The 11409-nt window shown below is 40.7% G+C and overlaps 1 protein-coding gene across 1 annotated transcript in view; it reads right to left on the bottom strand.

The window, feature by feature from the left end:
• Positions 1–350: 350 nt before the first annotated feature.
• The window catches only part of SCN4A (sodium voltage-gated channel alpha subunit 4), a 67554-nt gene continuing 56495 nt past the window's right edge, over positions 351–11409 (bottom strand). Inside the window, exons 26-29 of the mRNA XM_018560831.1 lie at positions 6787–6827; positions 4066–4291; positions 683–780; positions 351–411 (exon numbers count right to left, since the gene is read on the bottom strand). Of these exons, the coding sequence (XP_018416333.1) occupies positions 351–411; positions 683–780; positions 4066–4291; positions 6787–6827 (426 nt within the window). The remainder of the gene's footprint in view (positions 412–682; positions 781–4065; positions 4292–6786; positions 6828–11409) is intronic.

The raw sequence follows: 11409 nt of genomic DNA, 5'->3' as shown, positions 1-11409 counted from the left end.
CCATCTATCCCACCTAGAGGACCAGTTAAAATCTATAAAAGTGAGAGAGAAACTCCCCCCAGGCCACACACAGAATCTGTCAGAAATGCATCAAAAAAGGAATTTGACTCTCCCAGTACAGCTCATGTTCTGTCCTTTTTACTGGAGGGGTTGGAGATGGGTCTTAGCCTCAGATCCCTAAAGGTCCAAATCTATGCAGATCCCTAAAGGTCCAAATCTATGCAGATCCCTAAAGGTCCAAATCTATGCAATATCAGTAGCCACAAAACACACAGGAACTGTACAATTAGAGAGTCAATGGCCCTAAGGGCAGAAATATGGCTGCGGCCTCCAAGGAGGACCCTGTTTCCTCAATTGGACTTGCCTTTGGTGTTCGACATGTTAATGAAATATCCCACAAGGATCTGCTTTCTGTGGGTGCAAAGGGTTGTCACTTCAACTCTCAAAACTTTTTCTGGTAGCAATTACCTCTGGAAAGCGCATTTCAGAAATCCAAGCTTTGGGATCAGAAGACCCATTCATCTCGTTTTTTTCCTGATAGGGTACAATTACGTCCACTGCCACACTTCAGGCTGTCTCTCCTTTTCACTTAACCCAGGAATGGATTTTACCGACTTTCATGACTGACTCTCAAAATCAGCCCATGCATGAGCTAGATGTATCCAGATCCCTGAAGACCTACCTGAGATTGACAGAATCATTCACGAAAACGGAGTACTTGTTCGTAATCACAGGAGGAAAATTCCAAGGAAGAGAGGCGAAGTCCAGAACCTTATCTACCTGGATTGTTAAAACGAATAAGAGAACATATGAGGCAGTGGTTCGGCAGCCTCCTCAGGCGAGGGCTCATTCTACTAGAACTATGGTGGCATCATGGGTGGAGCAAACCGGAGTTCCAATCGAAACAATGTGCAAGGCAGCAAGTTGGTCTTCGCAGCATACGTTTCTACGACACTATAGGATTGATCTAGGGACCTTAACTACAGTGGACTTTGGTAGGAGAGCGGTCCAAGCCTCTTTATCAGGTGTCTAATAAACTATTTGCATAATTTTCCTTTCCTGGTGCCTATCCATGGCAGCATATACCCTTCCTTACTCTCGAGGCTAGTTACTTGAAGGCTTGGGGGGAGTTTCTCCCTCATTTTTATAGATTTTAACTGGTCCTGTAGGTGGGATAGGGGGCGGGGCCTATCACAGGTATGCTGCCATGGATAGGCACCAGGAAAGGAAAATGACTGGTAAGTATGATACAATTTTCCGTTTTATAGAAGCCGTGGTTTCCAAGCACTGCACTGTTAGTGGCCTACAAACCTGAAACAGCTATATGCAGTATGAAAAATTTGCCTATTATATATAATATTGGACTGTTACTTCTGTAAACCAGGGGTTCTGGATGATGGCCCAGGGGTAAAAATAAATCATTTGCACGTTCGGGCTCACATTTAGTTTACTAATTTGTAATGAGATTGTAGTCCATCATGAGAGTGAGCTTGGAGTGGTGGCTACTTTTGAACACACAGGGACCATGGGGAACAAAAGTAGCCACCCTCCCGAAGGAAGGACAGTGTCAGCACCAATTCAGAGCTGATTTGAGGATCTGCAGGTGAGTGATACACAAATAAGGTCCAGTATCATTAATAGGTAAGGTACTTGAATGCATTTTTTAGATTTAACTCCTGAGTTTAGTGTCACTTAAGAGTCCTGTTCTTTTTTTAAGCCAAACTTTAGTTTCAATGCTTTACTTTAAAGACTGAGGTGCAGTCTAAAAATTCTTCGTGCCAGTTATGTAACCAGATGTTGGATGAAATGCCATTATTGGTGACCTGATCTCAGCCAAAGGGGCTGGGGTAATGACCTGGCCAACCAGTGGTTTGGAGTGAACTTGTATTCTTCCCTTTATTCAAGATAACATGATTTAATGGTGGCACTTGGTCAAGTTACTGGTATTAGTGGGGAAAGTTCATGGCCTGGAGTATTTTTCACCGTTTTTTCTGTTTTCCTTGTATTGCTGCTTAATGTTTTAGCCAAAATTTTTATTCAGGCTTTAGGTCTGATAGTTGTATTATTTGACTTAATTACCTTATTCCATTGGTTTACAACATTTGAAATAAAACTACAGTAAGAACCACTACCTTGCAGCATACCATTGCAGTGTCAGCATCAATTCAGAGATGATTTGAGGATCTACAGCCGAGTGATACAAAAATAAGATACCTTTTCGTTAATAGTTAAGGTAACTGAATTCATTTTGAAGATTTAACTCTTGAGTTTAGTTTCACTTTCAGTAAAGGTTGCCTATAACTAGACTAGTGACCAATGGTGAGAAATCTGACTTTAGACATACCGTGACTTATTAGGTGATGTTGGGCACCTTCAATGACCGCATTGGGAAGTATCCTTGCAATATTTTTGTACAATAATGAGCGCTTTCAATGCTTATTATGCATGCTGATTACCTCTTGCTGCGGCTTCCCTGCCCAGCTGGATCTAATCGTTTAAAGTCTGACGCTGTATGGGCAGCATTGTTATTTGTATATCTCTTAAACAGCTTTTATCATTTATTTGTTTATGTGAAGTGTTTTCTCTCTTTCAGGTGGAACAGTCTGTCCGAGCACATGATGTTTTATTAAGGAAAAAGAGGCAAGATTGGTGACGGCAGAGAGAGGTGATATAAGTGTCATCTGTGGAAATGAAATTTAAGTCTGGTTTGAATATTGATTAGTGGGTAAAGGACACCAATAGCCCAGGCTGATCATGTTTCACAGTGTATAGGTTGTTGGCTTTGGTCATGAATTTGTGAATGAGATATAAGCAGGGATGTATTCATGATGCCGTGTGTTTATGGATTAAGCCAGGTGACCGGAGTAAACATGTCCTGTTGAGGTGAATGTGGAGATATCATGACATTTGTGATATTGTAGCGAGACCTTTCACGGTCCTTCAGCAGGCGCCAAGCGCTTTTATTCACAAGTAAGCCTATTCAACCATTGTATGATCTAAAGACATATTTTTTTTCTACTTTTGGATAGTAGGAAATGGTAAACTACTGTCAAGGTTTTATTGATAGAGGAGAAGTGGCGGAGAGCTGGACTCTGTTCTAGGTGAATATCCCAATTGGAGTCTTTAGAGTGGCACTAAATTCAGGAGTTAAATCTTAAAAATACTTTCAAAATTCAGGAGTTAAATCTTAAAAATACATGCAAGTACCTTAACTATTAACAATACTGGACCTTATTTGTGTATCACTCAGCTGTAGATTCTCAAATCATCTCTGAATTGGTGCCAGCACTGTCCTTCCTTCTGGAGGGTGGCTACTTTTGTTCCCCATGGTCCCTGTGTGTGTTGTAAAGCAGTCACCACACTAAGCTCCCTCCTGTGATGGACTATAACTTCAATACAAATTAGTAAACTAAACATGAGATTGTAGTCCATCACAGGAGCGAGCTTGGAGCGGTGACTACTTTACAACACAGACAGAAACCATGGGGAACAACAGTAGCTATAATTTTATGTCGGGAAATGTAAAATGTTGCTGGCTGGAGACCATAGCAACACTGGAGGCATTGACCACCATTTTGTTTGTATGCACAACACCTCTTAAAATTTTATTTTAAGCTCATGTGTTTGTCCAAATAATTTTTCCAACATTGTTGGGAATGATCATGTAATTGTAACGCTCTGATTTCCCTCACTTTAAGGAGGTTACTGTGATGGTCTCAGAACATTCAGAAGCTAAGAAGCATTTGCAATGAAGTTCCTTTGCATTGCAAAGAACCGAGATGGAGATATTTTCTCTTCCTTCCTCTAGGAAAGTGGAGTTTCCTTTGGAGGATAGCCAGAAAACCGACATGCTCCAGGCTATTTACAAACATGGAGGGGTCCTTCCCTTCTGCAGCTCCTGGGTCTTTTAGGATTTTACTGGCAGTACCACCAATGGGTGAAATCTTGTCTTGTAATGTGAATTATAGTTATGTACTGGAAGTATTCTGGTCAGTCACTTAAAACAATAAAAAATGGTTTCCCTGCAAGAACAAAAATGGATTATACTCAACTCCTGTCTCCTACCTGGTTCTGTTCCAGCACTGCAGCCTTGCCAGACTCTACAGCATTCAATACTTCCTGGTGTGTCAGATGCCTGTGTCCCACGCTGTGCGCAGTGGTTTCATCCTCCCACTCCAACCTCAATACCCACAACAACAGTGAAGTAAGGGGTAAGATGATGGAACCATAAGTGTGGTGAGGGACATAGGCATCGCCTGGAAGTCTGAAGTGCCTGACAGAGGCTGCAAATCTGGAAGAGAGAAGGTAGAAGACACGGCCATCTGAGAGCTGTGTATAAAATACCTCTTCCATTGCAGAGAATCTCTATTTGGACTTTTTAAACGGCTAAGTTCACCTTTGTGACCATGCTTCATGATACACCCATATTTATGGTATAACATAAAACATGGACACATTCTCCAGCCCCCCCACCCTCCTTACCTGAATCACGGGGTTCTTCTACCTGAAGTCTTCGGTTTACATTCCCCCCACACAGCTGCATCATTCAATCATTCATTCACAGATCCAGTCATCACATCAGAGGGACTCGAAGATCTCAGTGGAGCACAAGTGAACTGACGTCACTGCACCTGTAGTCCATTGATTACTTCCTCCAACCCCATAACAGAAGATCCGTTCCTTGGGCTGGGCGAATAGTCTGCAGGAGCCAGAGCATTGCACCCACGATCCACTGATTCCAGCTGCATTGGTTTGCAGGCTCCAGTGCAAAACAATTACGAAATGCACATTTTTTTAACATTTTTTTTATTAATGTGTGCGCACATTAATAAGGTGGACGTATAGGTCTTTTATGATTAGAAATCCCAGCCAAAAAGAAAGGACACTGTGTTGCAAAAGACTGGATTTACCATGACTTTTGTATGCCCCAACCCTTATAGGCCTCAAAAACATAAAGCGACACACAGATACACATAGAACTCCACCCTCAATTCAGTTCAATAATTTATTATCATTCGTAAAATGTACAAGGATAATATATAGGGTTTAACTGCATTCATCCACACTTCCAGCACTAAACAGGAATATGTACAGGCACTGGATGTAAAATTAAACAGCTCTCAGTACTGGAATTCTCTTTACAAACACTGAAATGTAAACAACATACCAATCAATCAATACATTGCTATAAGTTTCACCATTTAAATAGGGCGGCCTAAAGAGTAATGCTCTGGTTAGACTGATAGGATTATATTTCTTAGCGTGCGTTACCTACTAAAGCGCGATGGGCTTATGCTAAGGGGCAGAGAGCAAGGTGCATGATGCAGTAAAAGTTGTAGCAACCAATTGGATTTAACCTTTCACTGAGGGGGGGGAGGGTTTACAATACACAGGAATCAGATTGCACATCATCATTGCGTTTTGTCGTCATTAAAGTGAACCTGTCACCGGCATTAACAATTCAGACCGGAGACTGGACAACCGATAGCAAGGTTCTGGAGAGAGCAGATGTCTGACACTAGAGAACCAATAGCAAGGTTCAGGAGGGAGCACTTGTCTGAAATGCAATGTTCTCTAATGGTGATTTCTCCTTATGGTTTTTTTGTATCATATGCTCAGTTTGCATACACAAAAAAAACATTTCCAAAACTGTTTCACTTTCCCGCCAGGCAGCCTCGGGTGGAAGGCTCACTTTTGTCCTTGTCATCTCCCATAAGTCAGTGAAGAGAAATAATATTAAACTGCACTCCCAGTCCATGATAAATCTGCACTCCCAGTCCATGATAAATCTTCATAACATTTCTCTTCACGGATTCAGTTTGAAAAGCTTTATGACAAATTTACTGTAATAAATAATCCTAAGCTTGTTTAAAATATTTTAATGTGCTCATAACCACAAATGTCAAATATTTTATTTAAAAAAAAAATCAAGACAAAAAACTAAAAGCAAATTCTGAAACAGACATTTTGTACAAAAGCTTATTCGATGGTGATGTCGTAAAATTAACTGAAATCATTGGAACAGGTCACACAGTATGAACAACCATTTCATATTTTCATTCTCAGACATTTCACTGGCCAACTGTAGAGCTTACTAATAGATCCTTCATAATACAAGTGCCAAGCCCCCTACAATATGGACCACGAGGGATCTCCCTACCTGGAACGCCAGCGAGCAGCTGTTCCTTTTAAACTGAACTTTTGAGTGGATTTGGTGCATTCATTTTTTTTATGTTATATGGGAGGAAAAGCTGCTTGGAGATCCGACCAGGGAGGTGCCTGGAGGTGACATTAATAATGAAGTTTTCAACTTTCTTTATGGAGGTGGAATTTTCTATTAAAGGAGAAGTCCGCAATGAAGGGTGATGGTATTCTTTTCAAAGGACATCATTTTCCTCGTGTTTTTTTACATTTATTCTGGTCTAAGCCCATCGAAGATTTTTTGGCCTCTATCCCCCCTACATGGGAGAGCTCCCATAAACATATACAGTGAGCCTGAACCTGCAGTTATAAGGGATTCAGCCTTGTTGGATGGTATAGGATACAGAAAAAAAATAACATGCACCCCCCCTCAAATAAAAGTGGAGCCTTCTGTTTGGTTATTGGACTTTATTGTGAAGTGGTTTCGGCTTTCTTAGCGCCTACTGAATAGCATGTCAATGATCTTTCTATGTACTACTTTGCACATCGAATGGCCAGACAAGGAAGATGGAGGGGCAGAAAAAAGATTCCTGGAAGGGTTCAGACTTCCGATGAAGGTAAGTCTTATGTATAATTTACATTCACCTCTCCTCATTCTGCCAAATCTTCATTTTTGTGGACTTCTCCTTTAATCAGACAGGAAAATAATTCTACATATGCAGCAAGGTGTGTGTCAAACTCCACAGTTCAGCAAGGTGTGTGTCAAACTCCACAGTTCAAACAGTTTAAAAATGAATGAGAAAAAAAAAGATAAGACTGATGTAAACTCAATTTTAAAGACATATGCGATATAGAATCTTGCATTGCGATGCGCTGACTACCAGCCAGCCTTTATTCAGCAATCACATTCTTTATGCAGACTGGCACCAAGTCTTTTATTCTTGTAGTGGTGGCTTCAGTTTCAGCAAAGAGGGTAAGACTACACTACGTCTTCATCACTCAAGATAGGACACTGGGAACCTAGAGGAGATTTCCCTCCCAATGCTTTGACACCTTCTCATGCATGAAACACGAGCATCACTTGTAGTTAAACCTCGATACCAAGGAGAGACAAGCTTCCACAGGTAACCGTGCCAAAGATGGAGCAAACTGTTCATTTCTCAAATTCGGCACTAGAAGAAATGGGACAGTGACAAAAAAAAACGACTGTCAGCGATACTGCAACCTACAAGCAGTGTTGTGTAGCCTGGGGCGGAGAGCGTGGGCAGACATGCACTATTGTGCCATTAGCTGGCAATTCTTGTTCATGCCAACCCAGCTAGCACACCTTGAGCCAAGAGCTTTGGTAGGACATGCCAGCGGGAAAGCATACAAGTCTTAACACGCAAAGCATTTGACGAATGTCAGACATAACACCCACATATATATTTAGTAAGGCAGGTATAAGTAATGCAACCCATATCAACCTATCAAGACTTGTTCTTGGATTCCTGTAAATTGAAAATTAGATGCTACGGTTACACCACATTTTTTTCAGTAGCTTAGTAAATAACCCGTCAATATTATGATGTCCAGAGGTATTACTCAACACCAATGAGCTGATCCACAAAGCCCATCCACATGTTTGTATCTTATATTTTAATTAGAGGTGCACCAAAATAAAAATTTCAAAAATGAAACCGAAATGAAAAAAATTGTCAGCCGGAAACCAAAAATGTTTTTTATTTTAAATTTTTAAATTTTAAAAAATATTAAATTTTTATAAAAACTTAATTTTTTTTAATCTTATTTATTCATTTTTATTTAATATAATTTTTTACTTTTAGGGGCATTGGGGAAATATTGGGCGTCTAAATAGACCCCTGATATTTCCTTTTTAAAATAGGACTCTGTGTCCTCAATCTCTTTTTCGAAGTCTCTTTTTCTGCAGCCCCAGTTATCAATGAACAGGAATCCTCTATACGAAGTGTTCCTTTTCATTCATAACATGAGGACATAGTATGTTTACTATAACCACAATCATGAATGAACAGGAAGAAGATCACTCCCATTCATTGATTATTGAGGAGATATAGTTAAGATACTCTGTCCTCAATTATTTACAAACACTCAGCGATCACTGATCGCTGAGTGTTTGTGCCGCTCTCCAGCCTGTTTCAGTTAGCAAGCGGAGCTCAGCCTCCTGTGACAGCGCTGGCTGTCTCCGCCTACACACCGCTCTGCCAATCTGTGACAGGAGGCTGAGCGGGGAGGAGAGACGGCGATATATCGGTGCATCGCTAGTTTTAATAGCAGATATTGATTTTTATGCGATCACTCTAGCTCTGCTATTGAGTCAGATACAAAACCTTGGGTTTTTGTGATGAAAAGTACCTGGGTATCCTTATTATATTAATTGGAATTCTACCCCACTCCTGTTTCAGACAAAACGAGAGCCCAGGACTTCCATCCCCATGACATGTAGAGTAAAAAGGAAGAAAGGTCGACTTAGGAGGTTTAAATTGTTTAGGAGGTTTAAATTGTTTAGCTGACACATTGGTATTTTACTTTTATTATTATTTCATCCAGCTCTGCGTCCTCAACATTCTGCCATTCTGCTCTCCCATAATTCCCTGAAGGCTCTATATTGCTTCCTACCAAGCTGTCCTCAGATTTCACTCAGGCCCCCTAAGAGAAGAGCCTCCTCTTTTTATGTGTGTAGAATAATATTTCTAGTAAGTTAATTTCAATGTTTTTTTTTGTTGGTTTCAAATGCATCTGTATTGCTCTGGAGACTAAAAGTCAGGCCTTCCTGTATGAGGTATTTTTCTGCTGATGACGATTCTCTAGAGGACAGATCATTTCATTTTTTTTTATCACTTGAATACAAAAAATGGTATACATTTCCCTTCTTTGGAAATACTCGTAAATTGAATTTTTTTGTTTTGGGACTGCTCCCTATGATTGTTAATCTTGCATTGTGGATATTGAAGAGCGGTTTGTCATTGCTTTGGGTGAATAGTGTAACAAAAAAGAGAGAAAAGGAACCTGAAGAGCTGTGTATTGTCTGTGCTTGTTTTCCAGGATTTTGTATAACAAGTGCATCAGGCCTTGTTCACACCAAGCGCGGAGCAGATCAGTTGCAGACCGGATCAAAACTGCGTCCAATGTATTCCAATGGTATTTTTTGCTCCAGTTCACATCGCAGCGTTCAGTTTCCAGAACAGGTTAAAAAACTGCAGCAGGTCATATTTTACCTGCTCTGGATCAGCAAACGCATGCAAATACCTGGAACGCACTGAAAGCCCATTTAAAACTTTTTTTAAAATGCGTCAAAACACATCTAAAAGACTAGCGTGTGTGTGCAGAAACCTGACCGGATCTGCTCTGCATTTGGTGTGAACAAGGCCTTAATGTGCCCCCTTGGGGGAATGGGAGTGTTGTAATTCCACAATAATAATAAAAAAGGAGTTAAAGCACAAGTGTTACTCTGTGTGCTGAATGTTTTATATTAGGATATCCTTGTTTTATACACAGTACTTTGAGAGGACATCTTACTTAAAGGACACTTAGGCCTCATTCACACTGGCACTAATATTATATCTAGCTATAGATATATTCACAAGCTGCTTTTTATTCCTGGGCCATATTTCCTATTGCGATCAGTAGTCACCTGCTACTGTGACCTGCTCTGCCTCACCTGACCACCTCAATAATAGCAGAATTACATGTTCTTAAGCAAGAGTAGGCAAAGTCCAGCCCTCCAACTGTGGTGAAACAACAAATCCCATCTTGGATCCGTCTCTGGGAGTCGTGTCTGTGACTGAGAATCTTGCAATGCCTTATGGGACTTGTAGTTGCACCACAACTGGAGGGCTGACGTTTGCCTACTCAACAGAGTGCAGGTGAATGCAATAGGTTTTCTTTAAACCCCAGTGCCCCAGCAGCACACACTTACCTTTCCTTTTTTTTTCCTCAACTTCCCCACTTAGTAGCAGAGAACCAAGAAAGTACTCAGTAGTTCTACGTATGGGGGAAGTATGCGACTCCCTTCCCTTTAGCTTATGTGGCAGCAATACTGATTGGGGACTGCTATCATATGGGGCTGGGAATGTCCCCAGTCTTGTGAAGGCTCTGACTGAAAACTGTTTTGTTCACTCCCAGCCCCTGCCCAGAGAGGCAAGAGGAGCGAATGGAAGGTGAGTACTGGGGAGGAGGGCATGAAACAACCTGCTGCATTGCTTTGCATGAATAAAAGCACAAGCTCACTGTAAGGTGGCATTAGAGGACAAATGGACAAGCAGGTGATCATTTCTTTTACACTGAGATTGTCTGACCATGTATGATATGTGAATGAGAAGATGGAGTAGAGCCAAGCATTGACATTCAAGGCAACACAGGAACTAAAGTTTCTAAACATTTCCTATCCTATCCTTTTTTTTTTCTCTCCAGTTCGGTTGACCAGGTATGGCTGCCGGTAAGTCTAATTGGGCAACTGGAATTTCACATGTGGTCAGCTTTATGGTTCCCAGCGGTGGACAGATCACTTACTGAAACTAGTGAGCCAAGAGGCCATTTTGGCCTCTTGTGGATCACCAATTGGCTTGGACATGCTGCAGCCCATATTTGGATGTAACATTGGCATCTCCATCATTTAAATTTGGCATCTTTTATATACATATTAGTGAATGCACTTTATAGGAAGAAAAAAAAAGCTGCAAAGTAACATTTGTTTATTAGCTTTACTGGCCCTTTAAAAAATGTGCACACTTCCTCTTTGACTGATCAGTACAATCATCAAATTTGCATCAGATCCAGTCATTTTCTTAATTTATTACACTAAACCATACAAGGTCTATTAAACATTTACTGAACACATATTCAGCAGTATGATCAGAAATGACGCGGCAGCAATCAGCAGTGACTACAAAACAAAATTAAGACTTTGGACCAGATTTACCAAAAGATGCCGTATCAACTGAGCAACCAACAGTTCTTTTCATATTACTGGAATTAGGAATTATTTATTTGGGTGAGTGTAATCAAAGGCATACCCTTGATAAATCTAAGCTTAGCATACACACCACCAGCCAGAGGACAAAGCTGCGTACATAGCAGAGCTGAGCTACAAAACGTCACAGCTGAATTGGCGATAGTCTTCTGCTTGGTAAAGTGTCTTCTGCTTGATAAAGTGTATCTAAAAGACAAAACTTGTATTTCATAAAGTGTATCTAAAAGACAAAACTTGTATTTCATAGAGTAGGAAAGGGGGTGAAAGCCACAAAAGGG

The sequence above is a fragment of the Nanorana parkeri genome, unplaced genomic scaffold (genome assembly GCF_000935625.1).
Source record: "Nanorana parkeri isolate BGI_ZX_2015 unplaced genomic scaffold, ASM93562v1 scaffold480, whole genome shotgun sequence".
Taxonomy (NCBI): Eukaryota; Metazoa; Chordata; class Amphibia; order Anura; family Dicroglossidae; genus Nanorana; species Nanorana parkeri.
Note: the sequence above shows the minus strand (reverse complement) of the source record. Positions and strands in the feature narration are given on the sequence as shown.